The sequence below is a fragment of the Condylura cristata genome, unplaced genomic scaffold, assembly GCF_000260355.1.
Source record: "Condylura cristata isolate star-nosed mole 26May11 unplaced genomic scaffold, ConCri1.0 scaffold00028, whole genome shotgun sequence".
NCBI lineage: Eukaryota > Metazoa > Chordata > Mammalia > Eulipotyphla > Talpidae > Condylura > Condylura cristata.
The window spans coordinates 24,825,781-24,849,616 of NW_004567129.1; the positions used below are offsets into that span (position 1 = coordinate 24,825,781).

Here is a 23,836-nt window from a genome sequence, read left to right on the forward strand (position 1 = left end):
CCTCCTCTTCTAGGACTTTTTCATTGGAGCCCCAGTCTAAGGACACTAGTCCTGTAATATGATGTGACATAGGATTCAGTGTCTCCCATTGTCTTAACACTATTTATTAACATATGTTTATTTTACCAAAAATAAATACTAAAAATACACCTAACAAGTAGTTTTAAAATTGAACTGGGGGTGCTGGGTTCTTACTTCTTTAGCTAGTGGGTTATTTGATTATTAACTTGACTGTGTTACCTGGGGCGATTCACTTACCATCTCAGAACCTCAGCAAAGAGAGGAAGGAAAAGGGCCGGGAAGACAAAGGAAGTCGCTAAGCACACTCATGGGCAATGTTGCAGCTGAGAAGAAAATGAGGGTCTGGTTGTGCAGAAAAGCGCTTGGGTCATCTTGACTGTATGACCCTCTCCCGTATGAATGAGGAAAATGAGGTCCAGACAGAGGCCTCAGGCCCTCGGCAGACACAAAAAAGCAGCTTAACCCCCACCACCGCCCAGCCAAAGCAGAAGTGATACCTCCTCCAAGCACCCCAAAGATGTGCTTTTCATCCACTTTCCCCGGAGCAAATTGCAGCCTGTGCTTCTGCTTCTGCCGGCCAACATTACCCTCCCCACCCTCAGAAAGGGCCCCACATATCCTCACTCCACACCTGAGCTACTTCTCTCCCTCTCCTGCACTTCGCTATTCGGGGCCCTCAGAGAAACAGGAGTCCCTTACCTGACTTCCAAGATGGTCCCAATAACTGAAAGTAACGCCAGCCCAGAGCAGGCGGTGGTTAAGCTAGGACTCAGGCCCAGGGCCCCAGACTCCGAGTCAGCGCTCTCCTGTGCTCAGCCTCCCAACATGCGTGAGGTGGCTGAGCTCCTGAGTTCCACAGCAGGACGACCTGCACACAGAGGCAGACACACTCAGAGCAGAGCCTCTGGGAGCTGTGAGTGCGGCCAGCACTTCCAGGAGCCAGTGTCCAGCTGTGGTAACAGGCACTGAAATTGACCTCTCAGGGCTTCAGAGTCTCACTTCTGCAAATGAGGCCAAGGAGACCTACTTTCAGGGAGAGACTCCCAACCATTTCCATCATCTCCTTTCATGCCCTCACGCTGAGGAGCAAGGATGGACCCAAAGTGCCTGGCCAGGAACACACATGAACTCAAGGCTTGGGAAGTTTTCTCCCCAGAGCTCACAGTGCACCCCCAAAACCCACCATCTCCCCGTTTAGCACCAGAGCCCAACGCCAGCCCCTCCTGCCCCTTCCACAGTTGTTTCTGCCAACCACAGGGCACAGGCTCACCCTGGGAGGCCAAGTTAACCTGTGACCTGCACAGGAAAGCTGCCAGAGGCACTGGTACTGGTCCCATTTCAAAGGTCAGGGAACCGGGTCCCCCAAAGCCCAAGAGAAAGTCCTGGATGAAGCCTGCACCAGAGCCACACCCTGTGCCCTACTACAAGTTGTCCCAGCTCTACTTAAGGTGGCGCTGAGGGGGAGACACCTCACCCACTAGCTGAGGTACAGGTACCAAACTAGCCCCACTTAACAGATGAGGAAACCGAGGTCCAGAAATCTAATAACTGGCATGGGACAGCCAAGATTTGAACCCAGCGCCTAACGCCTGCTTAGTAAAAATTGCCTGTTTACAAAAACAGATCTCTACATTCACGGAGACCTGGAGTTCGCAACGGGGACCAGGAGCTGGGGGAGGGGAGGAAGGTGAGTATCCAGCCTGTTGCTGGGATGTCCCAGTGCAGTCCTGCCCATCCCCCCAACCCCTGGGGCAGGGCAAGTCTGGGGTCTGTTGGGGAACTCACGCAGGACAGAGAGGAGGGGGACAGAGAAGCCTGGAGAGACTGACCTGCGAAGCACCGCTGACCCTGGGCTGTCTACTCTGATGTCATCTGCAGGAAGAAGGGGAAGCAGGGACATAGGTGGAGCCTCTCTCCTCTGCTGCTGCCTCCAAGCCCTCTGCACTTCTCTCTGCTCCCTTCACCCCACACCGGCCCTTCTCAAGCTGACTTTACTTCTCCTTTCACCAATACTAGCTTTTTGTTTCTCTGAATTTCTTCTGACCAAAAGCCACACTTATCTCACCCCTTGATCTCTACCCACAGAACCTTTCTACAGCACTTCTTGGAGGAGTGGGGTGATTGCACCTTTGCCAGGATGCTGTGCGTCAGTGTGGTGAGGGAGGGGCACTGGCCCTGCAGCCTCTGAGGCCTCAGCCTGGTGCCCGGGGGCAGATGTGGCCTCTCAGCCTTTTTCCCCATCTGTAGAAAAGGGGAGAAAGATCCCTGCTTAATCTGACAGTCAATGAGTGTGGCGATGACAAGGCCCTCAGGAAGGCTGGAGCACACAGCCTGGGTTCAAATGCAACTCCCAGTGACAAATCATCTCTCATCGCACTCCTGGTGAGCAATGCCCTGCCCAGCAAGAAGCTTCCTTGTGTGAGACTGCTCCCCCTGATGGTGTTTGAGGGAACTGTAAGGGGGATGCCAGACCAGCCACTGGCTGAGTCATATGAAAAAGTCATTTATTTTCCAGTCTTTCTCAATCCTGACTGCCCAGGAAGAAGCCTTATTTTGTAGCTAAATGGTCTCTAACTTCTCCCTAACAATGGTCTGTCTTTCCCCTCTCCCACTCTTCAACCTCTCTGGTGGGTATAAAAACAAGCTATATAATGGTTGTGGTTTTTTTTAATGGTGGCAAAATAAACCTAACAAAAATGCACCATTCCAACCAGTCGAATGCACACTCTCACTGCTCCGCCACATCCACATCCAGCTCAGAACGCGCCAGTCTTTCCCGCCAACACCGTCCCCATTAAACTCTAGCTTCCCCCACCTTTCTCTCCAGTCACCAACCTACCTCCTCCCTTCTGTCTGTATGAGATTCTTTCCTATATTCCAGGCACCTTCTACCCAGAGCCATACAAAATCTGTCCTTTCCCAATGGGCTTCTTTCACTACGCATAATGTCTGTGGGGGTTAACCCACGGCTATGGTGGGTGTCAGAGCATTGGTCCTTTTTTATTATATTATTCTTTAAAGGTTTACTTATTTATTCATACAGAACTGGGGTGTAGCCAGAGGTGCATCGGAAGTGAGAGGATTCACCAGAGAAAGAGTGGGGAGCAGAACAGGTCGACTGACTGCTGAGGGGAGCAGCAGGCGGGCCAGGAGAGGTCTGCTGCGCCATGTGGGTCAGCTTCCTGGCTGCTGAAGCCACTGCGGCTAACTCAGTAGCACTGCGCTCCAACCCATGGCGCCACCAGGGAGGGCCCACTTTGGTCCTTTTTTAATATGCCCCCCATGTCTAGACTATGTCTTATGTCTCCACCCGCCCACTGCCAGACACTCGGTTGCGGCTCCTTTCAGCGGCTGTCAATTGCCCTGCTGTGAACCTGGAGGAGGTACAAATCATGTCCCTTTTCAGAGACATGATTTGTGAAAAGATTTTAATGACACCTTACTTGCAGATTTCTTTTTGTGGTTTTCTTCTAGGTAGGACAACTGATTGAGATTTCTTATTTACTTAAGCACACACACACTCCACCCTAAGCGGTGAAATGATTTAAAGAAAAAAGTGCTATGAGCTGATAGCAAGAGTTGGGGTAGGGGCCAGGGAACACTGCAGGGTGGGAATGCAAGCCTCCGCCAAACACCCCGGTGTGCTGACTTGGAGAGAGAAGCCCCTGGGTGGGGGCGGGGGGGGAGCATCCCACACTGAAGGCTGCTTAGGGGCGTGGCTGCAGGAGCACAAGTGTGGAGGTGATTCTGACCCTGGGCTGCCACTTAACTTCTGATCCTCACTAGGAGATAACAATACCCAGTCAAGGTGGGTAGGGGGTGGGGCACCCCCTGGCCAACCTCTTGCCCCTGCCCTTTGCAGGAGACAGCCCTAGGACAGTACTTTTGCTTCTTCTCTAAGGAGAGGGGTTGCCAGCTGTGAGGATGCTGCCATTGGCACTTAGGCTCTCCATCAACTCAGCCTCCTCCACCTTCTCCACCCCTGGCCCCACCTCCAGAAACTCTGGGAAAGAGCACTGGCCCATGGCTGTCCTTACTGGCCGTGGGGCTGTGGGAAGTCTCAGCGAGAAGTGTTTCCCCAGTGTGCAAGTGGGCACTGGCCCTCTAAGCACGGAAGGCCTGAATGCCACAGGTGCCAGCAGCACAGTGAATTCTGGCCAGACACTGCAAATCTACAAGCCAGTTCTCTCTCAAGCAACGCATGGCCCCACCAAAATTGGTCTCCAGCTGTCAGAAACTACCAGTGGTTTGTTTAACCACACAAATGAACTAACCACTGAAATTGCCTGTCTTGCAAAAAGTGTGAATTTTGTGGGGTTGACGGAGATGATGAACTACAAATAGGGCAGCAGCTGCCCGAGGAGGAGGAGAACATAATTAAGAGAAAGAGAATTCCAGAGACTTGTCTGTCAAAGGACTGAGAAACGCTTGGGTGTGGAACCCCCAAGTATTTTGGCCAAAATGACCCTCTTCCCCTAACAAGGACAGTACTTTTCATTCTTGCTGCATGGTAACCTGTGCATGGCTGCAAGCTTAATCTAAATATGCTGCAACTACTTTATCTTCATCTCTAGTTTCTTCTCACACCTAAAGCCCAGCGAAGCAGGGATTCCATCCTGGTCAATGTTTGGTCCTCTTTTAAGAGGACCTCAGTGAATCCAGGTACAGGATGTGGTGAGGAGAGGCCGCCTAGACTCCTAGCCTGCCTCTCCAGCCCAAACCACAAACACCCTGCTCCCAAGGGAGAAGGCCCAGAAGCTGCTGGGTGCACACTTGGGGGCATGCTAGGGCACCAGGGCCAACCGAAGGGGGCTTTACGCCCGCCTGCCTGTCCCAGCCCTGCTGTGGACAGGAGATACCTCGGAACAAGATCCAAAACCAAACGGGTCAAGATTTTCAACACGTTAATTTGACCAACACTCTTATTGTGCAAAGAGGCCGGGGGGTGGGGGGGCACGCTGGATCTGCTAATCCACATCCAGGGGACTGCAGGCTGGCACTAGGAAGAAGGCAGGCAATGAAAGTGGGCCCGTAGTAAGCTCGCACCACGTGCGGGCCTGAACCAGGCAGTGCCCACTACGGCTGCCTGGCCGCTGGTACGCGTTTGGCGCCGAGGAAACCCAAGACAGGAAAGCCGAGGGGCCCTCAGACTCTGCCTCCGGTCCCCCCACCCGGGTCCCCACGCGGGAGGCGGGGTGGAGCCGCTGACCGGTCCAGCGATCTCTAGCAAAGCCGGCCAGGCTGGCCGCGCCCATTGCCCCAGTTAAACTGGTGCCCCCACCCCAGCAACGCGGAGGCCGGGAGGCACCGCGGGGCCGCCACTGGCTGGGGACCCCCGACACCCCCGCCCATCTCCTTTCCCTCCCCTCCCCTCGGGAGGGAGGAGGAGACTCCGCGGCCCACCCTCGGCCTCCCTCCCGGCGGCTGCTGCAGTCAGCCCCTTGCCGCTCCGCCCAGTCGAAGCGGGTCGGACGTCCGGAGCCCGCGGGTCCCCGGCCGAGGTGAGCGGGGACGGCAGCGCAGGGCCCGGAAAGCCCTCGCGTTCCGGGAACACCCTCCAGGCGGCGAACTTTCCGCGGGAGGGACGTGGTTAAGTTGGGGGCGTGCTGGAGGCTAGGGGAGCCGCGGGGGTTCCCGTGTCCGCCAAAACCCCAAACTCGCAGAACTTCCCAGCTCTTCCATGTCTAGGGCCCCGGGCCTCGGGAGTGGGGGGCTGCGGGGCTCGCAGGGGAGGGCAGGGCAGCCTCCGGAATGCCGCTGGCCTGGCCCACCGGAGGGGGCGGCGGGCGGGGGCGGAATTCGGAACTCTCCCGGGGGACCCAACGTGGTCACCATGGCGAGTGCGGGATGGACGGGAGGCGCGAACCAATCGGAGTTCCGCGCCCGCGGTGGCTGCCAATGGGGACCGCCTGCTGGGGCGGGCGACCGCCCGCTCGGACTCCGGGAGCCCCCTCCCGCCGGCGCTGGCTAGGAGGAGCCTAGAGGTTCGCCGGACGGGGCAGCTGGGAAGGGGGGTGAGGAAGCGAGGACCAAAGCCACTCTTGGCTTCTAGAAAGGGAATTTCTAGGAGCCCGGACAAGTTGGGGCGAAGGCACGGGAGGGAGGCCGCCCTCGTCCCCACTTTCCCACTAGGGCTTCAGTTTCCTAAGTGTGGATGGCACAGGGCTGTTGTGGGGGTTGGGGTGGTTCAGGCTGGCACATAGTCTGACCACTGGCTGGACAGAGCGTTTAGAAATCTTGTTAGTTGCCTCCCCGTGCATCATACTGGTGAAGACAGGCCCAGAAAGGCCAGGGGCCTGCAGATCGCACACAGCACTTCAGAGCTGGGACTAGTGGGCTGAGTAGTTGAAGGAGCTGCTGAGAGGCCCTGGGCTGAGTGGGCTGCCATGAAGGGCTTCCACCCTCCAGACCAGCTGTTTGTCCCCTTGGCCTGATGCCTAAGGACCCCACCAATGTAGGTAGTACTCAGGGAGTCATCACCCAGGAGGAAAGCATCAAATCCCGGCCTCACCCCCCGCAGGCCCTCCATAGGCATGTGGACAAGGACAAGGAGCTACTCCTCAGGCCTCAGTTAACCCATGTGCAAAGAAAGAAAGGAAGTAGCAGCAACCTAGGATATCATTAGGGTTCCTAGATCTGAGATGGGGGTACCTCTGGGTTCAGGTCCAGCCTGAAGGCTCAGCCTGGAGGTCCAGTGGCTGCAGCCCAAGCAGCAGGTCAGAGGGCCAGGTGCCCACAGCTTGCGGGCTGGCCATCCTTGGACCCTGCACTTATTCAATCAGGCTGGCCTCTGTGGTTTCCTGCCGGGCTCTGCTCCCTACCCACAGCCAGTCCTGTGGCCACAGGCCAGCCCCATGGCCCCACCTGAAAGATTCAGGGAAAACAGGGTGGGTTTAAGTTGGATGGAGACCACAGGGTACCCCCAGGTCCCCTCACTGGACCCCATCCAGGCCTTGGCATTGCTCACACCTCTTGTTCCATGAGAGACTCATCTAAACATGCTAAGGACAAAATACAAAACTGTCCCTGCTGTGGGTCAGTTAGGCCTTCTCAGGTAAGAGGCCTGACCTCGGACCTGGATGTCAGGGAAACTCTACCTTGACCTTGGCCACAGATAGGCTCAACTACCTACCTGTCTCAGAGCCTGGCTGCAAACTGACTCCTGATCCTTAGGCTGACTTGGCCCTGCCTGCTCACAAGTAGACCCCTAATAGTCTGTTAGTCTGGGAAGCATTTATGCTGCGTCTGCTGTATGTTGGGGCCCTGCTGACAGCCAGTGAGACCACAATGCCCACATGGACTTCACAGCATGGTCACTGGTAAAGAACAGGAAGGTACCAGTGCTTTGGGCACATTAACATACTCTGCATTGAGGGCAGAGAAGTCTTCCCAGAGGAGAAGCTCAAGGTGGGTCTTGAAGGGCGTATAGGAGTTTGCTGACCAAAAAAGGAAGACATTCCAGACAGATCCCTAAGTGTAGGATCCACCAGCTACTTTCTGTGAGAGCCTAGCTTGAGTATCAGATCAAAACATTTCTTATTTCTGCCCTCAGGTGGGATTCGCTGAGGTGCATCCCACTGAAGCCTGCGTTCAACCAAAGAGACGCAAGGTCTGGTTCAGTCTCCTGCCCTCCACCCCACCAGTCAACTTTAAGCAAAGCCATGTAGGCCACGGTGGCTTTGGTGGCACAAGCGTCCCATCTGGGCCAGGGGAAGCCTGCTGTGAGGAGGGGGCAGCTGGTCAGATCCGGCTGTGGGAGGCTGTCTGACTGCGCTTCCTCCCCACTCGCCTACCCCCCCACCCCTGCTGCAGGGGGGGCTGGGGACTTCAAAGCATTTCCTGGAGGTGGCAGAACAGAGCCTAAGGATGGGTGGGGGGTTCTGAGTCTGGGAGAGGGGACATAACCTGAACAGAAGCCCTGATAGTTACGCAGGAACAGACCCCGCTGTCCGGCTGGTGGGAGGCAGGGGAGGGGAGGCCTGGGTAAGGAAGGTTCCTTGAGGCCAGCAGTGGCCAGTCTCTCCCCAGCCTGCTCCTGGGGGTGGTGATGCCCTGGGGAAACTGGGAGGCCACCCCCACGGCTTGCACACAACTTCCTTGGGAAGAGGCCCTGGGCAGGGCAGGACAGCTGGAGTCAGTTTCTGTGACCCCTGACTTTCGGTGAGTGTGGGCCGTGGGCTGTTACTGGGGCTTGTGTGTGAGTACAGGTCCCCAAGGCTATGTAATGTGAGTGGGGTGGGAGGGAGGGGAGACATTTCCAGGCTGGGTCTGGCTACCCTTGAGCTTACGTGGGAGTGCAGGATTCCTGGTGTGTCGGGGGGTCGGGGCGGAGGCTTTTCCAGATAGCCCATCATAGAACCCCCCACCCTGTTCTCCTCCAGGAGACCCCAGATCAGCAGAAGGAATGGCTGGAGGGCTGTTCAGAGCCTCTCTGTCCCTACTACACCCCTTCCTCCTCTCCCAGCCCACAGGGGTGGGGGCAGGCCAGGCTGAAGGGGAGCAGGAGCCCACCCCGGCCGTGAGCGTGGGCGCCTGGAAACCATTAGGGGCCTGGGTGGCACCGGCCCTGCCCCTGCATGAACGGCTTGGGGTCCCTGGAAGGAGCACCTCCCTGCCGAGCCCCATGCCAGGCCTGGCAGCAAACAGGGGCAGAAAGGAGGTGGCAGTGACCCCCTCCCCACTGCCCTCTCAACTCAGGGGTACAGGAAGGGCCTTCAGCACCCCTCATTCCTGGGGGAGCACAGCTCCTGGGGGAGGGGGGGCTGTGGGGCGGCGCTGGGACTTCCTGCCTCCCCCCCTACCCCACAAGCTTGCACATTGTTTTTCTTTTCCAAGAGCTTCTCCATGTGGAGCTGGGCCAGGAAAATGGGGAGACGAGGCGTGCGAGTGAGCGTGTGCATGTTTATGTGTATGTGGGGGGGGTGTTTGTCTCAGGGATGTTTGTGTCTTTGCTGTCTGTCTCCACTCCGTGTTGGGGCGAGTGTGTCTTTGGGTGCAACTCGGGGCACAGGAGAGTCTGCCTGTACAGGTGTATGAGTGCGTGGTCCAGCTCTGAGCATGCGTGTCCACCTATGTTTCTGCAGCTGTACTTATGCCTGCGGGCTTGCTGCATGTATACAGGTATACAGGTACACCTCACTGCACAGGGGAGAGACTCGTCACAGACAGGCCACTCAGCCTGCTGGCGTCCATGGGCCCCGGGGTGTCAGTGGTACACAGGGCATGAGAATTTACATCTTCACAGCTGTGTCTGGGTGTGTGCCTTTGTGCAGGTGTTACTGGGGCTGGGACACACCTGGCCATGTGTGTAGAACTGGGGGTGTTAGGAAGGTATCACCAAACACTTAAATATCCCAAAGCTGGACTGTTCAAGTGCAAGTTCCCAGAATGTGACTGAGGGGCAGGGCAGGTAGCCAGGTGAATATGCAGGACCCCTTGACCAAGGGGTGCGGGTTTCCCTCACCTCTGCCCCCACACTGCAGGTAGAGACGCTAAGCCCAGGAGGGGCAGTGACTCACAGGTCGGGCCAGAGCTGAGCCTAGAGCGGCTCCCTGGCAGCAGGCGGACACCAGGGAGAGCGGTAGGATGGCCGGGCCACCGGACACCAGCTGTGAACTGACACTGGTTCACAAGGGCAGGCGGAGCGCAGAGCTGATGGAAGTGACGGGCTGACATGCCTGGAGGGACCAGAACAGCAGGGGGACACTGAGGACTTAAAGGCAGGATCAGGGGAGCTGAGCAAGGGGGAATGGGGAGCTGAGCAAGGGGGAATGGGAGGCAGAGGCAGCTGGAACTAGCTGGAGCACTTTGAGGACTGAAGAATTTTGGAGTGTGGAACCTAGATGGTACTGTATGAGTTCAGTGCCAGGAGAGATGTCAGAGGGGGTGAGACCCCTGAGAAAGCATCATAGGCAGGAGTGGGAGAAGCTTGAGTGGGGGGTCTTTGACCCCAAGAGGGAGAAGCCCTCTGTCTGCAGGCGCAGAGAGGAGGGGCCAGAGGGCCAGGGCAGGACAGGGAGGGAGTGTCAACCTGCTTCCCTCTTCACTGCAACTGTCACCTCATGTCCCTGCCCGGAGCGGGGGAGGGTGGGAGGGGGACATGTTGGTGCAGGCAGTGTTGACAGTCCCCACCTGACTGGCCTTTCAGAAAGGGGGGTGGCTCTCAGGCCAGGCCTTAGGGATGCAGGGAAGGCTCAGTCCCCCCCCCCCACCCCCCCCACACACATAATATGGAGGGAAAGTGGAGCAGTTTGGAGCCAGAGGGCGTGTATCTCACTCATTTTAAAGGGGGTGTGGCCCATAAACAGCCCAGCAGTCAGTGTGGGGGTGCATACTGCTCACCTACTAGTATAGATGGTTCGTTTCCAGCAGACCCGGCATGCTGTGGACTCACAGGCCCTGGTAGGTTTGTATTTAAGCTCCTGGATACTCTAACTGGAGCCACTCTAGGCGTCTCCTTGCTGAGCCTTCCTTTCCTCTTCGGTAAATGATGATCGTCATCTTGGTCCCTGTTGAGGGGAATACATGAGATTTCACATGCTGCAGTTGGCCCTCCACAAAAGCATTGTCATTGTGTCATCATGTACATCAAAAAGGTGACCAGGAGCCAGCCCCTGCCTTCAGCAAACTCACAGCCTGGGGCGATGATGAGGAGCAGACAAGAACAATGAGAAATGGCAGGAAGTTGGCTGTGTAGGGGTGGTGACAGGCAGGGGCTGCCCACTTGGCTTAAGGTGATCCTGGAGGACCCCTAGGAGGAGGTGATTTAAAAAAAAAAAAAAGATTCACATGGGCCCTCCCTGGTGGCACAGCAGGTTAAAGCACAGCACTGGGAGGCTGAAGCCACTTTGGCATGAGTTAGATCCCCGCCTGCCATGGAGATGATCCATATGGCACAGCAGACCTCTCTGCCCACTGCTCCCCTCAGCAGTGTATTTCATTTGATCTGCCTGTTCTGCTCCCCACTTTGTCTCTGGCGAGTCCTCTCACCGCCTCTCACCTCTGGCCTGCACCCAGTTCCATATGAATAAATACATAAATGTTTTTTAAAAAGAAAAAGATTCACATATTTATGCATACGTAACTGGGATACAGGCCAGAGGTGTGGGGGATGAGGATTCACCAGACAGAGTGGGGAGCAGAACAAGCAGATCAACACTGTTGAAGGGAGCAGCGGGTGAGACGGGAGAGTTCTGCTGAGCCATGTGTGTTGCTCCCTGGCTGGGATCGAACTCAACTGGAGTGGCTTTGGCTAGCTTTGTAGTTCTGTGCTTTAACCTGTTGTGCCACCAGGGAGGGCCAGGAGGTGATTTTTCTGATACAGTTTAAGGATGAAAAGAGCCCGGTGAGGGCAGAGGCAGGGAGGGGCCTCCGGGCAGCTGGGGGAGGAGGAGCAATAGAGTGTGTGAGGTGGGACCTGCAGCACTAGGTGGCAAACCAGCTGCCACTGCTGCAGGGTGAGGGGACCGGAGGACTGGAGGCAGCAGCGCTTCACTGGAAGCAGTTTTCTCCACCCCCACCGCCACCCCCAACCTTTGTCCATCCTGTTTCCTCTGCTGTTGGGTCCTCATGGATAGGAATAGATAATAATAACACGGTTGTGCTTTCCCACAGGTCCGAGGAGGCATCCCCATCGGTGACCAAGCGAACGGTGGACAGTGGGTGCCGTCATGCCTCGGGTCGCTGCCACCTTGTGTCTGTCCTCCTGCCCCTGAGTCTGGCCCCTGCGTGCTAGCCCAGGGCCCTCGAGCAAGGCGGCACCATGAGCCACGGGGCGAGCCCCCGCCTGGTCGAGTCCCCGCAGCTGTCCAAGGGCAGCCTCCTGACCATCTTGGGCAGCCCGTCGCCCGAGCGCATGGGGCCCGCCGACTCCCTGCCGCCCACGCCGTCCAGCGGCACGCCCTCCCCGGGGCCGCCGCCCGCGCTGCCGCTGCCGCCGCCCGCGCTCCTGGCGGACGGGGACTGGGAGAGCCGCGAGGAGCTGCGGCTTCGGGAGCTGGAGGAGGCACGGGGGCGCGGGCCGCGCAGATGGAGAAGACCATGCGCTGGTGGTCGGACTGCACTGCCAACTGGCGGGAGAAGTGGAGCAAGGTGCGCGCCGAGCGCAACCGCGCGCGCGAGGAGGTGCGCCAGCTGCGCCAGCGCCTGGACGCGCTCACCAAAGAGCTGGCCGGCGCGCGGCGCGAGCGCCAGGAGGCGCAGGGCGAGTGCGAGGCCCGGGGCCGAGAACTGGCGCGGCTACGCGGCGCCCGGGAGGCGGCTGACAGGACCGAGGGTCCCGAGACGGAGCCAGAGAGGGAGCACGAGCCGGTGCGCGACGTCGGGTCAGAGCGGCCACAGGGCAGCCAGGTGTGCCGGGTGTGTGGGGTGGGGCTGGGTGCCTGGGGCTCCTGGCAGGACCTTAGCTGTGGAGAAGGAGGATGTGCTGACCAGGCTGGGCCCAAGTGGCGGCTGCCTGCTCAAAGGAGATTGTACGGGTCTGGCTGTATCGGTCAAGTGGTTAGGTTGGGCCCCAGGTCACCTCCCTTCCCGGGCCCCCTCACAGGGGAGAGTCCCACGTTCTGGAATCTGTCCACTCACACCCCAGGAGCCGCAGAACCAAAGGATGTACCTTTGAGCAAGAGTGGAAACTAAATGCTTGCCTCTGAGGCATGCATTAGGAGCAGAGCTGAAAGTTCACTGTGCCCTGAGGCTGGCAGGGTCAGCGGACGGAGCCTGGGGATGTGGTTGGAGGTGCCTCCAGCCTGGTCACTTCTGTGCTCTGTGAGCCAGGACAAGTCCCATCTGCCCTGTTTCCTCATGTGCAGCAGGGTTTTGAGCCAGATGGTTTCCAGGGGCCCCACCCCAGCAGTCTGAGATACAGGGAGCAGAATCTCTCTTTTTTAAAGGATTTATTTACTTACTCATACAGAACTAAGGTACAGGCCAGAGGTGCAGGGGCCGTAAAAGGATTCACCAGAGACAGAGCCGGAGGCAGAAAAGGCAGATCAGAAATAACACTGCTGAGGGGAGCGGGTCAGGAGAGGTCTGCCGCGCCATGTGGGTCACCTCTGGGGCGGGGATCGAACTCACACTGAAGTGGCTGCTTGCACTAAAGCAGCTGTTGCTTGCTTGCAGTGCTGCACCCTAACCGTTGCGCCACCAGGGAGGGCCCAGAATCTCATTTTTCAGGGACTCCTGGGGCCTCTGTGCGTGCTGATAGGACCAGGGAGGGAAGAAACTGATTCAGACTCCTGTGGAAACGCTGGTGGGAGCTGTCAGGCTGGAACAAAGGCCACGGGTGTCTCTGGTCTGTGGCCAGAGAAGGGCCGGGGCCTGCAGGGGCAGGGGAAGAGGCTGGAGTGGGCAGGGGTGCCACATCACAGCTGCCGGTCCGGGAGCTGACCGGGCTCCCAGGTGCCACCTTACTTCTGAGGCCTCTTTTTCCACGTCACTTACCTGCTGTGCGCCTTGGCATTTGCCCCTGGAAAGTGGGAGCTGCAGCTCCTTTTGGAGGAGAAGGTCCTCACCCACTGTGGGATGCAGGCTGCAGCAATCCCTGCTCCAGCATTTACCCCGCACGGCGCCACCGTGTGACTGCACACTACCGCTGACATCCTGGGACGCAGGCCGCCCTGCGCCTGACTGTGCCGTTCCAGGAGGTGCAGGGAAGGCGTCTCTCCCTCTCCAGGGATGGAGAAGCAGGCAGCAGAGGAGGAAATGGGGACCCAAAGGGCCATGCGACTTGCCCAGGGGACCCACCCAGCTGTGGGCCTGGTGAGGTCATGAGGAAGGCCAAGAGGGCTCCGCTTTGTGATCCAGCCTCCACCTTGGTCCCCACAGGAGCTAGAACTGGTGGAGAACCTGCTGAAGAGCAGACCAGAGGAGCCCGAGGGCTGCTGGGAGGCACGCAGCGTGGGCGCCGGGGCGCCCCGGGGCAGCTCAGGCCGCCAGGAACGCAGCCGGCTACCCTGGGAGGACACAGTGGCCACCGAAGAAGATGCCTCCAAGTTGACCGCCCTGCGGCTACGGCTGGATGAGTCCCAGAAGGTGCTGCTCAAGGAGCGAGAGTGAGTGCCGGGGGCCGGGGGCGGGGGGCGGGGTGGCAGCCAGGGAACCCCGGGCCCCCTCAGAAGTAGAGTGAAGTTCCAGGGTTTGGTCTGTCAGGCTCGCTGAATGTGGGACCTGTGGGCTCGAGTCTTAGAACTTCAGAGCCGCGCTGCCCAGGTACCCAAGGCAAGTTTACTGTTGTCGTCACTGATTTGTCGTTTCATGCAAGCAGTATGCATCTGCGCTGTGCTCCGCAGTGAGGGTCCAGACATAAGCAAGACCAAAAGGCCCTGCCTGTGGGGAGCTTCTGCTCTCACGGGGGAGCGTAGGCAAAGGAAAAGGCAGGGAAGGAGGCTCAGGGAGCTTACAAGGCTGCAGCGGGGTCTTGGGTTTGGGGCACCTGAGTTTGAGGTGGCAGGGAGACAGGCTGATACATGAAGGGTGCTGGAGGGGAAAGTGCAAGCGTCAGCAGTGCGTAGCCGATACTGAGGCCAGTGAGCCCAAGCGAGGGTAGAGAGGGAGGTCAGGAAGTTTGCAGGTTGGTTCAAAAAAGAGAAGCAGCAGAGGCGAAGCAGCCAGTACAAAGGCAGGGAAGGCCCGCCGTGGGGGCACAGCTACAGCACTGTGAAGCTGTCCGCAGCCGCTGCAGCACGAGTTCGATGCCCGGCCAGGGAATGACCCACAGGGCGCAGCAGACCTCTCCTGCTGCTCCCATCAGCAGTGGATTGCAGTCAATCTGCCTGTTCTGCTCCCCACTCTGCCTATAGTGAATCCTCTCCCTGCCCCTGCACCCGTTCTGTACGCATAAATAAATCAGTGTTAAAAAAAAAAAAAAGGCAGGGAAATCAGGAGAAACTTCCTAGTGGGGCAAGCGAGACGAGGACTGAGCACTGAGAATGTGAAAGTCCCCAGTGACCTTACCACAGCACCCCCTTCTCGATGCAGAAATTAAATGCAAGTGCATAGAGAGCGTAACCTGTGTGCACACATCACATTTCCTTTTCAGTCCAACATCATGCCTTTGTGAAGATGAAGGCAGGGGTCAGGGATGCGTCAAGAAGCCCAGAAGCACCAAAGGTTGCCAGCAGACCTCCAGAAGTTAGGGGAGAGTGTGGAACAGGGAGTGCTCCCCCAGCCCTCTGGAGAAACCAGCCCTGCCCACACTGTGAGCTTGGACTTCCAGTGTGCAGGACTGGGAGACAAAACTTTCTATTGAAACAAAACAAGTGCTCACAAAAGAAGCGCTAAGTTAGAACCCCGGGAGCAAGCCCCATGGGCAGCCAGCAGAGCCGTCATTGAAAATGCCCATGCAGGAGAGACTCCAGGCCAGGTGCTGGGCCGAGGTTGAATCTCCTGGCCCCTGGCCCTCCCCAGACAGCTAAAAGCTGCCGGTGTCGGTCTGGGGGATTGGCAACTCAAGTATATGAGAGAAAGTTCTGAGCAAAGCAAAAATGTGATTTTCACTCAACTCATATACATACAGTGATGAAGTTCTTGGAAAACTCTGTTAATACAAGCCGGATGGGGTTCCTGGGCTCAGATCATTCTCACCCCCGGATTCCAAGGGGATCATTCCCACAGGGGCAGAAGAGTTGCATTTGGTCATTTCTTCCCCTCAATGACCCCCAATCATGCTGATCATCAGAACACCCCTGTAGATTTCTTTTTTTTTTTTTTAAGATTTATTTATGCTGGGGGGTGTAGGCCAGAGGTGGGAGGGGGTGAGTAAGAGGGTCCACCAGAGACATAGTGGGGAGCAGAACAGGCCGACTGACTGAAATACACTACTGAGGGGAGCAGCAGGTGAGATAGTTCCCCTGCGCCATGTGGGTCAGCTCCCTGGCTGGGGATCGAACTTGTGCTGCAGCGGCTGTAGAGAGCTTCATAGTGCTGTGGTATAACCCAGTGCTACCAGGGAGGGCCTCACAGTGGATTTCTAACAAGCCTCCTAGAAGTGTCTCCTCTGAGGATCCCCTTGTTAGTGTGTGAAAAGTTAGACTCAGGAAGAGAGAGCACCAAGGTGCCAACTCATGAAGCCCACCACTGCAGTACAGTCATAAGCAGAGCCACTAGTTGAGCACCTACTGTGTGCCAGGGCCAGGCACTGTGTGGGTGATGCACCACGCGTTACCCATGGCGCCACACTCCTGTTCAGAGCGGAACATGGGCACCCCTCCCAGTACACCCAGCCCTCCTCTTCGAGAAGCCACTGGGTGGTGTATGTCAGCTCTCTGTCTGCAGAATCCTGTGTTCAGTCCAGGGCTGACAGGGATCCATAGTCCATCAACCCAGAACTGGGGACACATTGGGCAGATGAGCCCAAGACCTAGAGAGAGGGAGGCACTTGCCTGAGGAAGACCAGCACCTTGGGGACCTGGTCACCTCCCCATGCTGAGAGCTGGGCACCTGAAGCTGTGTATGTGTGTGGTTCCAGCAGAAGTTCAAAAGGTGGGTGTCTTCCACATAGTGCAGTGTTAGAGCCTTGAATGCCAAAACAAGGGATTTGAGAGGTGCAAATTACAGAACTGGGTGGAGGGCTCTGGTTGAGTCACCCCACATGTGACCCCCCCACCCACTCTCCTCCCCAGAGACAAGCTGGCACTGAGCAGGAACATTGAGAAACTGGAAGGAGAGCTCAGCCAGTGGAAGATCAAGTACGAAGAACTGAGCAAGACTAAGCAGGAGATGCTCAAGCAGGTGAGTCTTGGAGACAGGGTGGCTTCCTGGAGGAAGCAACATTGGACCATAGAATTGCAAACAGTGCGAATGGGAGAAAAACAAGGACTTGCATTCTTTCATTCAGTGCGGAACACCAGCTATGGGGGAGGGGAGAGGCCAGGGGTAACCGGGCAGATACATTCATAAGCTATGAAGGAGCCAAACAGAGTACGTGATGGGAGGGTGGGTCAGAAGAGGCCTCCCCAGGAAGGTGGCATTTGAGGCAACGGGATTAGAAGAAGCCGTCCTTGGGAGAGATGGGGGCACCATGCCTGGCAGCAGGCGCACAGGCCCTGGGGCCAGAGCAGACCTAGTGTGTGTGGAAAGAGACGCTCGTGTGCCTAGAGGGTAGTGAGTGGCAGATGAGGCCTTAAGAGCAGCTGGGGACCCTGCAGATGAGAACAGAGGGAGACGCTTGCTCGTAATACACGCTGGGCCCAGCCGGCCGACTCCACAGCCCAGCTCCATCAAACTCAGCCCCTCTCTCAGCCTCGCCTCCACAGTGCTTCCCTTTGTTCACTATGCTCCAGGGACTGTGACCTCCTTTCCATCCCTCAGACACACCGCATGGGACCCCCGTGGTACCTAAAGCCTTGCGGCAATTAAAGAGGCTGATTTCCCATCTTACCAATGAGGAAATTGAGGCTCCGGAGAGGATCTCACCACCTTAAGGAGGAGAGTCAGGGCAGGCTGAGGACTGGCCCCTCCTGTGCAGGTCCCCAGGGCCACCAGGGGGCGCCACCACCAAAAAAAAGCAGGGCTATTGCCAGCAGGTGGGAGGCTCTCAGACAGAGCTTGCAGCTGCCTGGGAGGGGACACAGATTCCTCTGAATCAGACTCTTGGGTTTGGATCCAGAGCTCTGTCTTCTTAATTTGTTCCAAATGCACAACTATTTGAAGCAAAGTGAGTAACACAGGAACATGCCTCAGATGAATACACACGGGTGAGGATTCCCTCTTGTATCTACCCGCCTCCCCAAGGCGTCCTTAAGTCTCACTGTGTCGTGCAGGGATTATAGTTTGGGGGCGCTCCTGCTGTCCAACAGGGAATCTGCCTTCTCTTCAAAGCACCCTGGGCTCATTCTGATGCAGGCCCATGTTCAGATCCATGGCGTGCATTCAGCCAGCATACGCTGCAGGCTCCCCTGTGTTACGGCCATACAGAGGGACAAAGGCAGGGAGGCAGATAAGCTCTGTCCTCGAGCCCACGTTCTAGTGGGGCATGGGGTGGAGACAGAGGAGGCACTCAGGCCAAGACCTGGGAGAAAAGTCAGCCCTGCGAGACAGGGGTGTCAGGCAGAAGGAGTCCCCCGTGCAAGGGCCCTGGGGTGGGCGAGGATGCAGTGTGTGGGGGGGGGGGGGCGGGTAGCAAGGCTGTCACAGCCCCTGGAGCATGGTGAGCGAAGGAGAGCCACGTGGGAGGGGCCCAGGAGGCTCGGATCACACCCGGCCTGTAAAACCATAGAAAGGGTTGGTCTTTACCCGAAGGAAACTGAGGATGGAGATATGAGTGAATTTATCTTTCTGCAAAGCTCTGGGCTGCTGTAGAAAACAGGTTGATGGGGAGCCAAGGGCAGCCACTGGGGGGCTTGGAGTAATGAAGTAGGTGAGTGACGCTGCCAGTGGCAGACGTGGTTAGTGGCAGGGCTGGCGTGGATAGCCACAGGCCTCCGGGTCAGTGCTCGATACATGCGGCTACTACACGCAGACCGCTTGCTGCGTGTCCCTGTGCCAGCCCCCGTGCCCGAAGCTGGCTCTGGGGGCCGATGAGTGGCCCCCAAGTAACCAGATTGGACTGTGTCGTGCAGCTGAGCATCCTGAAGGAGGCCCATCAGGACGAGCTGGGCCGCATGTCCGAGGACCTGGAGGATGAGCTGGGCGCGAGATCCAGCATGGACAGGAAGATGGCTGAGCTGAGGGGTGAGGTGAGGCGCCCTGGGGCACCTGGGGCTTGGCGAGCCAGGGGCCCTGCCTCCATCAGCCAGTCACCCTGGGGGAGCTCAGGAAGAACCAGGCCTGGGCCCTAGGGTACCGGGTCTGCAGGGGAAGCCTCCCACGCACAGACCAGTGCCCTTACTTCCTATGCGCAGTGCAATAAGCCCAGGTTAATTTTAGCCGCCGCAGCTGGATCTGCTTCCTGGAACCAAAAACGGCCACAGGATGGGGGGAGGGGGCAGCCAGCCCTGGCCCTTCCTGCCGGTGCCTATGGAGCCCTCACCCTGTCTTGGCCTGTTGCAGATGGAGCGGCTGCAGGCGGAGAACGCAGCCGAGTGGGGTCGCCGCGAGCGGCTGGAAACTGAGAAGCTGGGCCTGGAGCGGGAGAACAAGAAGCTGCGGGCGCAGGTGGGGGACCTGGAGGAGGCCCTGGCCCGTCGAAGGCGGCAGACGGCCAGCGCCCTGGACTGCGACCTGCGGGCCAGCCAGGCCGCGCTCTTTGAGAAGAACAAGGTGAGGCATTCAGCAGGTTGGCCAGGGTTGGGGTGGACCTGCCTCCCCAGCCAGCCAGGACAGATCACCAGCCCCAGGGCTCCCGGGACCCCCGAAGTAACAACTGAAGCAGAGGCGCCCTGTATGGGCCAGGCAGGGTGGCAGCTGCAGTAGCTGCTGGTATCAAGCACCCCCTGTATGACAGGCCCAGAGGCCAGTATAGGCGTGAAACAGCCTGGGAGGAGCCGCAGAACTTGGAAGGGGCATCTTCCCAGGCACCCAGCACCGAAGCCCCTAACACCAGCCCCAGCTGAGTCCATCCCCAGCTCCAGGGCTTTAGATGCTGTGCGCATGCTGAAGACGCCAGACCTCACCCCCCGGCCAGAAACCCTGACTCTTAGCTTGGTGGCACACTGCACACCGTCCCCAGAACCCCACATTACACCCAGAATGGAGCCCCTGGTTCCATCTGCGGTCTTTTCCCCTTGTTGTGGCCTTCTCACCTTACCAGATGCCACCTCTGGCCACTATCTGCTCTGCTCAGTCTCCACTGCTGGTATTTCAGTGGGTAGGAAGACGCTGGGGACAGGGCAGAGCTAGCACCCCTAGAACTGCCTGACCATGTGGGATACCTTAGCACCTGCCCTCTAAGCTGAGCCCTCCCTGCCTTCCGCTCCCCTGCAGGAGCTGGCAGATCTGAAGCACGTGCATGGCAAGTTGAAGAAACAGTTCCAGGAGAAGGTAGCGGAGCTGGCACATGCCAACCGGCGGGTGGAGCAGCACGAGGCAGAGGTGAAGAAGCTGCGGCTGCGGGTGGAGGAGCTCAAGAAAGAGCTGGCCCAAGCTGAGGATGAGGTGAGCACTCCCTGGGGCCCCGAGGGCCGCCTTGGCGCCTGGCTGGGGTGGGCGCGGCCTGCAGCCCTCCTGTGTGCCAGCTTCCCTGCCTCCCTTGCAGGAGGTGCCCAGGCTCAGTGGGAGAGTGGGCAACAGAGGGGCGGGAAAGAGGTGGACGGGTAGAAGAGCAAGGGGAAAACTGGACAGGCAGGGAGGGGCGGCTGGGTCAGTGGATGAGTGAGCGGATGGGTGTGCAGGTGGCTGCATGGAAGGACAGAAGGAGGACTCCGACAAGGGATGACCGGAGGGTGGGGGAGGGGTGTGCATATGGACCAGCGCAGGAGGGAGGACGTGGGGTAAGGTGCAATACAGGTGTCTGACGGGAGACTGGATGAATGGAGGAGTGGGTGGGTGGGAGAATGGATAGGTGGGTGGGTAGGTAGGTGGGTGGGTAGATGGATGGGTGGGTGGGTGGAAGGGTAGATGGGTGGGTGATTGGGTGAGCGGGTGGATGGATGGGTGGGTGGGTGAGGGGGTGGGAGGATGGATGGATGGATCAGTAGATGGGTAGGAGGATGGATGGGTAGGGTGGGTGGAGGGATGGACATATGCTTGGATGAAGGGAGAGATGCGTGGAGGGGTAGATTTCTGGGTAGATGGTAAATGAGTGGGTGGGTGGGTAGGTGGGTAGGTGGCCAGGTGGACATTAGAAAGATGGATAGAGAACTGAGTGGATCAGTGAGTGGGAGAATGAATGGGCACAGAGAAGGACAGAGGGCTGATAGATGTGGAGACAGGTGTGTCTGGGACATGGACAGAGAGTGGGTGGCTGAGGAGATTAGTGGATGGTGACTTGGAAAGTGGGTGTCCACGGGCAGATGGTTATCTCCATAGACAAAGACCAGATGGATAGATCCCCGGGATAGGTGGGTTGATGGGTGGGTCAGTATCTTGGTGCATCAGAGGGCAGACGGACTTAGGAAGGATAGCAGGGTGGAGAGGACCGGAGGGACCCCCCCTGGATGAAGTGGGCCTGCCCCCAGGGAAGAGTCGGAGTGGTGGGTCTCAGGGAGCTGGCAGGCCAGGCTGGCCAAGCCCAAGGTGACCCCTGTGCTTTTGGCCCTGCACACCCCAGCTGGACGAGGCCCACAACCAGGCACGTAAGCTGCAGAGGTCGCTGGATGAGCAGACTGAGCAGAGTGAGAACCTGCAAGTGCAGCTGGAGCATCTGCAGTCCAGGTGGGCCCGGGAAGCGGATGGGCTCGGGGGCAGGGGTCGCAGTTCCGGCAGGAAGACCCCAAAGTTGGGTGTGAGAGAAGATGGAGCTGGACAATCCAGGTGCCCTGGGCCTGAATCCCATCCCCTCCAGGGTGGAAGGGCCAAGGCCAGAAACCAGGGAAGGGGAGCGCAGGAAGTGGAACCAGCTGGGAGCCCTGGACTGTGGCCAGAGAGCAGGAAGGGCAGCCAAAGAGGTCAGGCCCAGGGAAGGTAGCTGGGAGGGCTCAGGGGTAAGAGGGGTTACTGAAAAGGAGAGCAGTGCCCAGGGCGCCTGGGCTGGGGGCACCCCGGGCTAGCTCACCCCAGCCTGGGCTGGGTTCACCTCAGCGGTTAGAGGGCAGGGCCGGAGGAGCCCCGGCCCTGAGACAGGCCTGTATTAACCAGCGTGGCTGGCCCTTCCAGGGCCCGGGCATGCTTGCCCTTCATGGAGCCAGATGCCTAGGTGGGGGCATCCCAGCTCTTCACATAGGCTGTGTGGTCTTGGGCCGCCTGCTTAACCTCTCTGTGGATGATGACGATGCTCACTCATTGGTGTGACAGTTAAACATGCTTATAAAGTACCTGGCGTGGTGAGACCTGCCAGCTCCTCCCCTCTTCCTGCCACCTGGGAGAAAGGGCTTATATTTGAGCCCCGTCCTGTGTTACACAGACCACACTCCTTTGGAAGGGAAGGGAAAGAAAGTGTTCCTGGGGACTGGCAGATGAGAAAACTAAGGCCCAGAAGGGTAAATCCTTCCCTGACCACACAGCTGACAAGTTAGCAGGCCGGAGGAGATGGCTCCCTGCTGCAGGCGCCCTGATTACCGAGCATTTGCCGCATGCTGCTGGGTGCCGAGGCTCGGCCGAGAGTCCAGGCCAGCGGCCAGAGCTCGCAGCTCTGTGACAGGGCCCTCCGTGACTCAGTTTCCCCATCTGCCTGGGACGAGGCCCGTGAAGTGTGCTGGGGGCCAGGCGCACTTCCAGGTCAGGCCTGCGTCTGGCCGCTCTGCCCACGCCAGCCCCCGCCCCAGCGGACACCCTCACCCTTCAGCGCGATCAGCTCCAGAGTGGACCCACCAGCTCTGCGAGGCTGAGAAGTGCTTCCACGGCGAGGGTGGGGCCGCCAGGGCCGCCGCTCATTTTATTTCCCAACTTTTGGTGTTTTAATGTTCCGGGGACAGCTCACTAAATCACGGCACAGTAATGGAGCCCCCGCCTGAGCCCCTCCCGGCCGTGTTAATAATTCATGCCTTCCAGTAAGATGCACCAGGCGCCACTCCTGGGGGAGGGCGCCGCTCGCCGCCCACCCTTCGCGGGAGAAGTGTGCCTCTGCCTCGTCAATTTTGGCTTTAGGAGTTTTCATGCAGGGAAGAACTAAGGCCACCAGCATGGGGGCGGAGGAGACTCAGGTCCCACCCAGACTCTCCCCCAGGTCTCCGGGGCCAGCAGGGCTTAGAAGCCCCGCAGAGACCCCAAAGCAGCTGCTGCAGCCAGCAAGCCCAAACCCTGCTGCCTGCAGGCCCTCGCACCAGTTACCCTAAGAATCTGCCTCGGTCTACTTATCTGTAAAATGGGGGTGACGGAGCACCTCCTTCATTTCAGGGGCTTCTGGGGGGATGATGTGAGATGAGATGCCTGGTTATGAGGACGTGTGGGGGAGGCCTAGCTGCTGTCAGCAACCCCCATCCTGACCTCCTCACCCCACAGGCTCCGCAGACAGCAGCAGAACGCCCCCCTCTTCGGGAAGATCCGCAGCGCTCGCTTTGGCGCGGAGGAGGCTGGGGATGGAGCCAGCGACCTGGATGAGGACGAGGATCTGCAGATCCAGGTGGCCTAGAGCCTCCCGGGGTTGAGCAGGCCAGCCAGCGGCCACAGGCCCCCAGGGTCCCGGCTGAGCGGCTGCCTAAATCAACTGGGGGTCCGTGCTGCTCTGGGAATGGCTCTACTCCCTGCCACGGACCACTACCTTCGTCCCGGGGCGGCATCAGTGGCCCCACCCGACACCCCAAGGAAGGGTGACCACGGTCTGATTTGTATATGCACACGCACACCCAGGTCCCCGGACCCATCTGGTTTTATCAACCACTGCACGGCCTCATCTAGAAACACACACCACCCAGCACCTTGACGCGGGGGAAGAACTGTTTGGGGCTCCAGTCTGGCTGCCCTCTCTGGGCTCAGGAATTGTGCAGGAGTTGTTCATAGGATGATGTGATAAGCTCAGTCTTTTGTAATAAATGGAGTTGAGTTCTTGGGGTGTAGTCCTGATTGAGGTAGCCATGGTCAGGCGTGCGAGAGCATCAGCCTGCCTCTGCACCATCCCGGAGCTCAGGAACGTCAAGTAGCTTAATGAATGAATGTGAGAAAGAAAGAAAGAATAAATGAATGAATGAATGAATGAATGAATGAATGAATGAATGAATGAATGTCTGGGCTACTGAGTGGTCTGGAACCCAGCCCCTGTGCTGGGAAGAAGCATGGCATACTTCTGATCTGGGAGGGAGACTTCGCTCTCTGCACTTCTGGCTGTGCCACCCTGGGGGTGCTAACT

At 58.3% G+C, this 23,836-nt stretch overlaps 1 protein-coding gene across 1 annotated transcript; it reads left to right on the plus strand.

Moving 5' to 3' along the window:
• Window positions 1-5,458: 5,458 nt before the first annotated feature.
• Window positions 5,459-23,522, plus strand: CCDC102A (coiled-coil domain containing 102A). The gene is given in 10 exon segments (XM_004690528.2): window positions 5,459-5,522; window positions 11,635-12,031; window positions 12,034-12,369; window positions 13,843-14,069; window positions 16,638-16,746; window positions 18,576-18,692; window positions 19,006-19,215; window positions 19,879-20,049; window positions 21,164-21,267; window positions 22,993-23,522. Coding segments are annotated over 9 exon segments (1,653 nt in total). The 5' UTR covers window positions 5,459-5,522; window positions 11,635-11,782; the 3' UTR covers window positions 23,123-23,522.
• The last annotated feature ends 314 nt before the right edge of the window (window positions 23,523-23,836 follow it).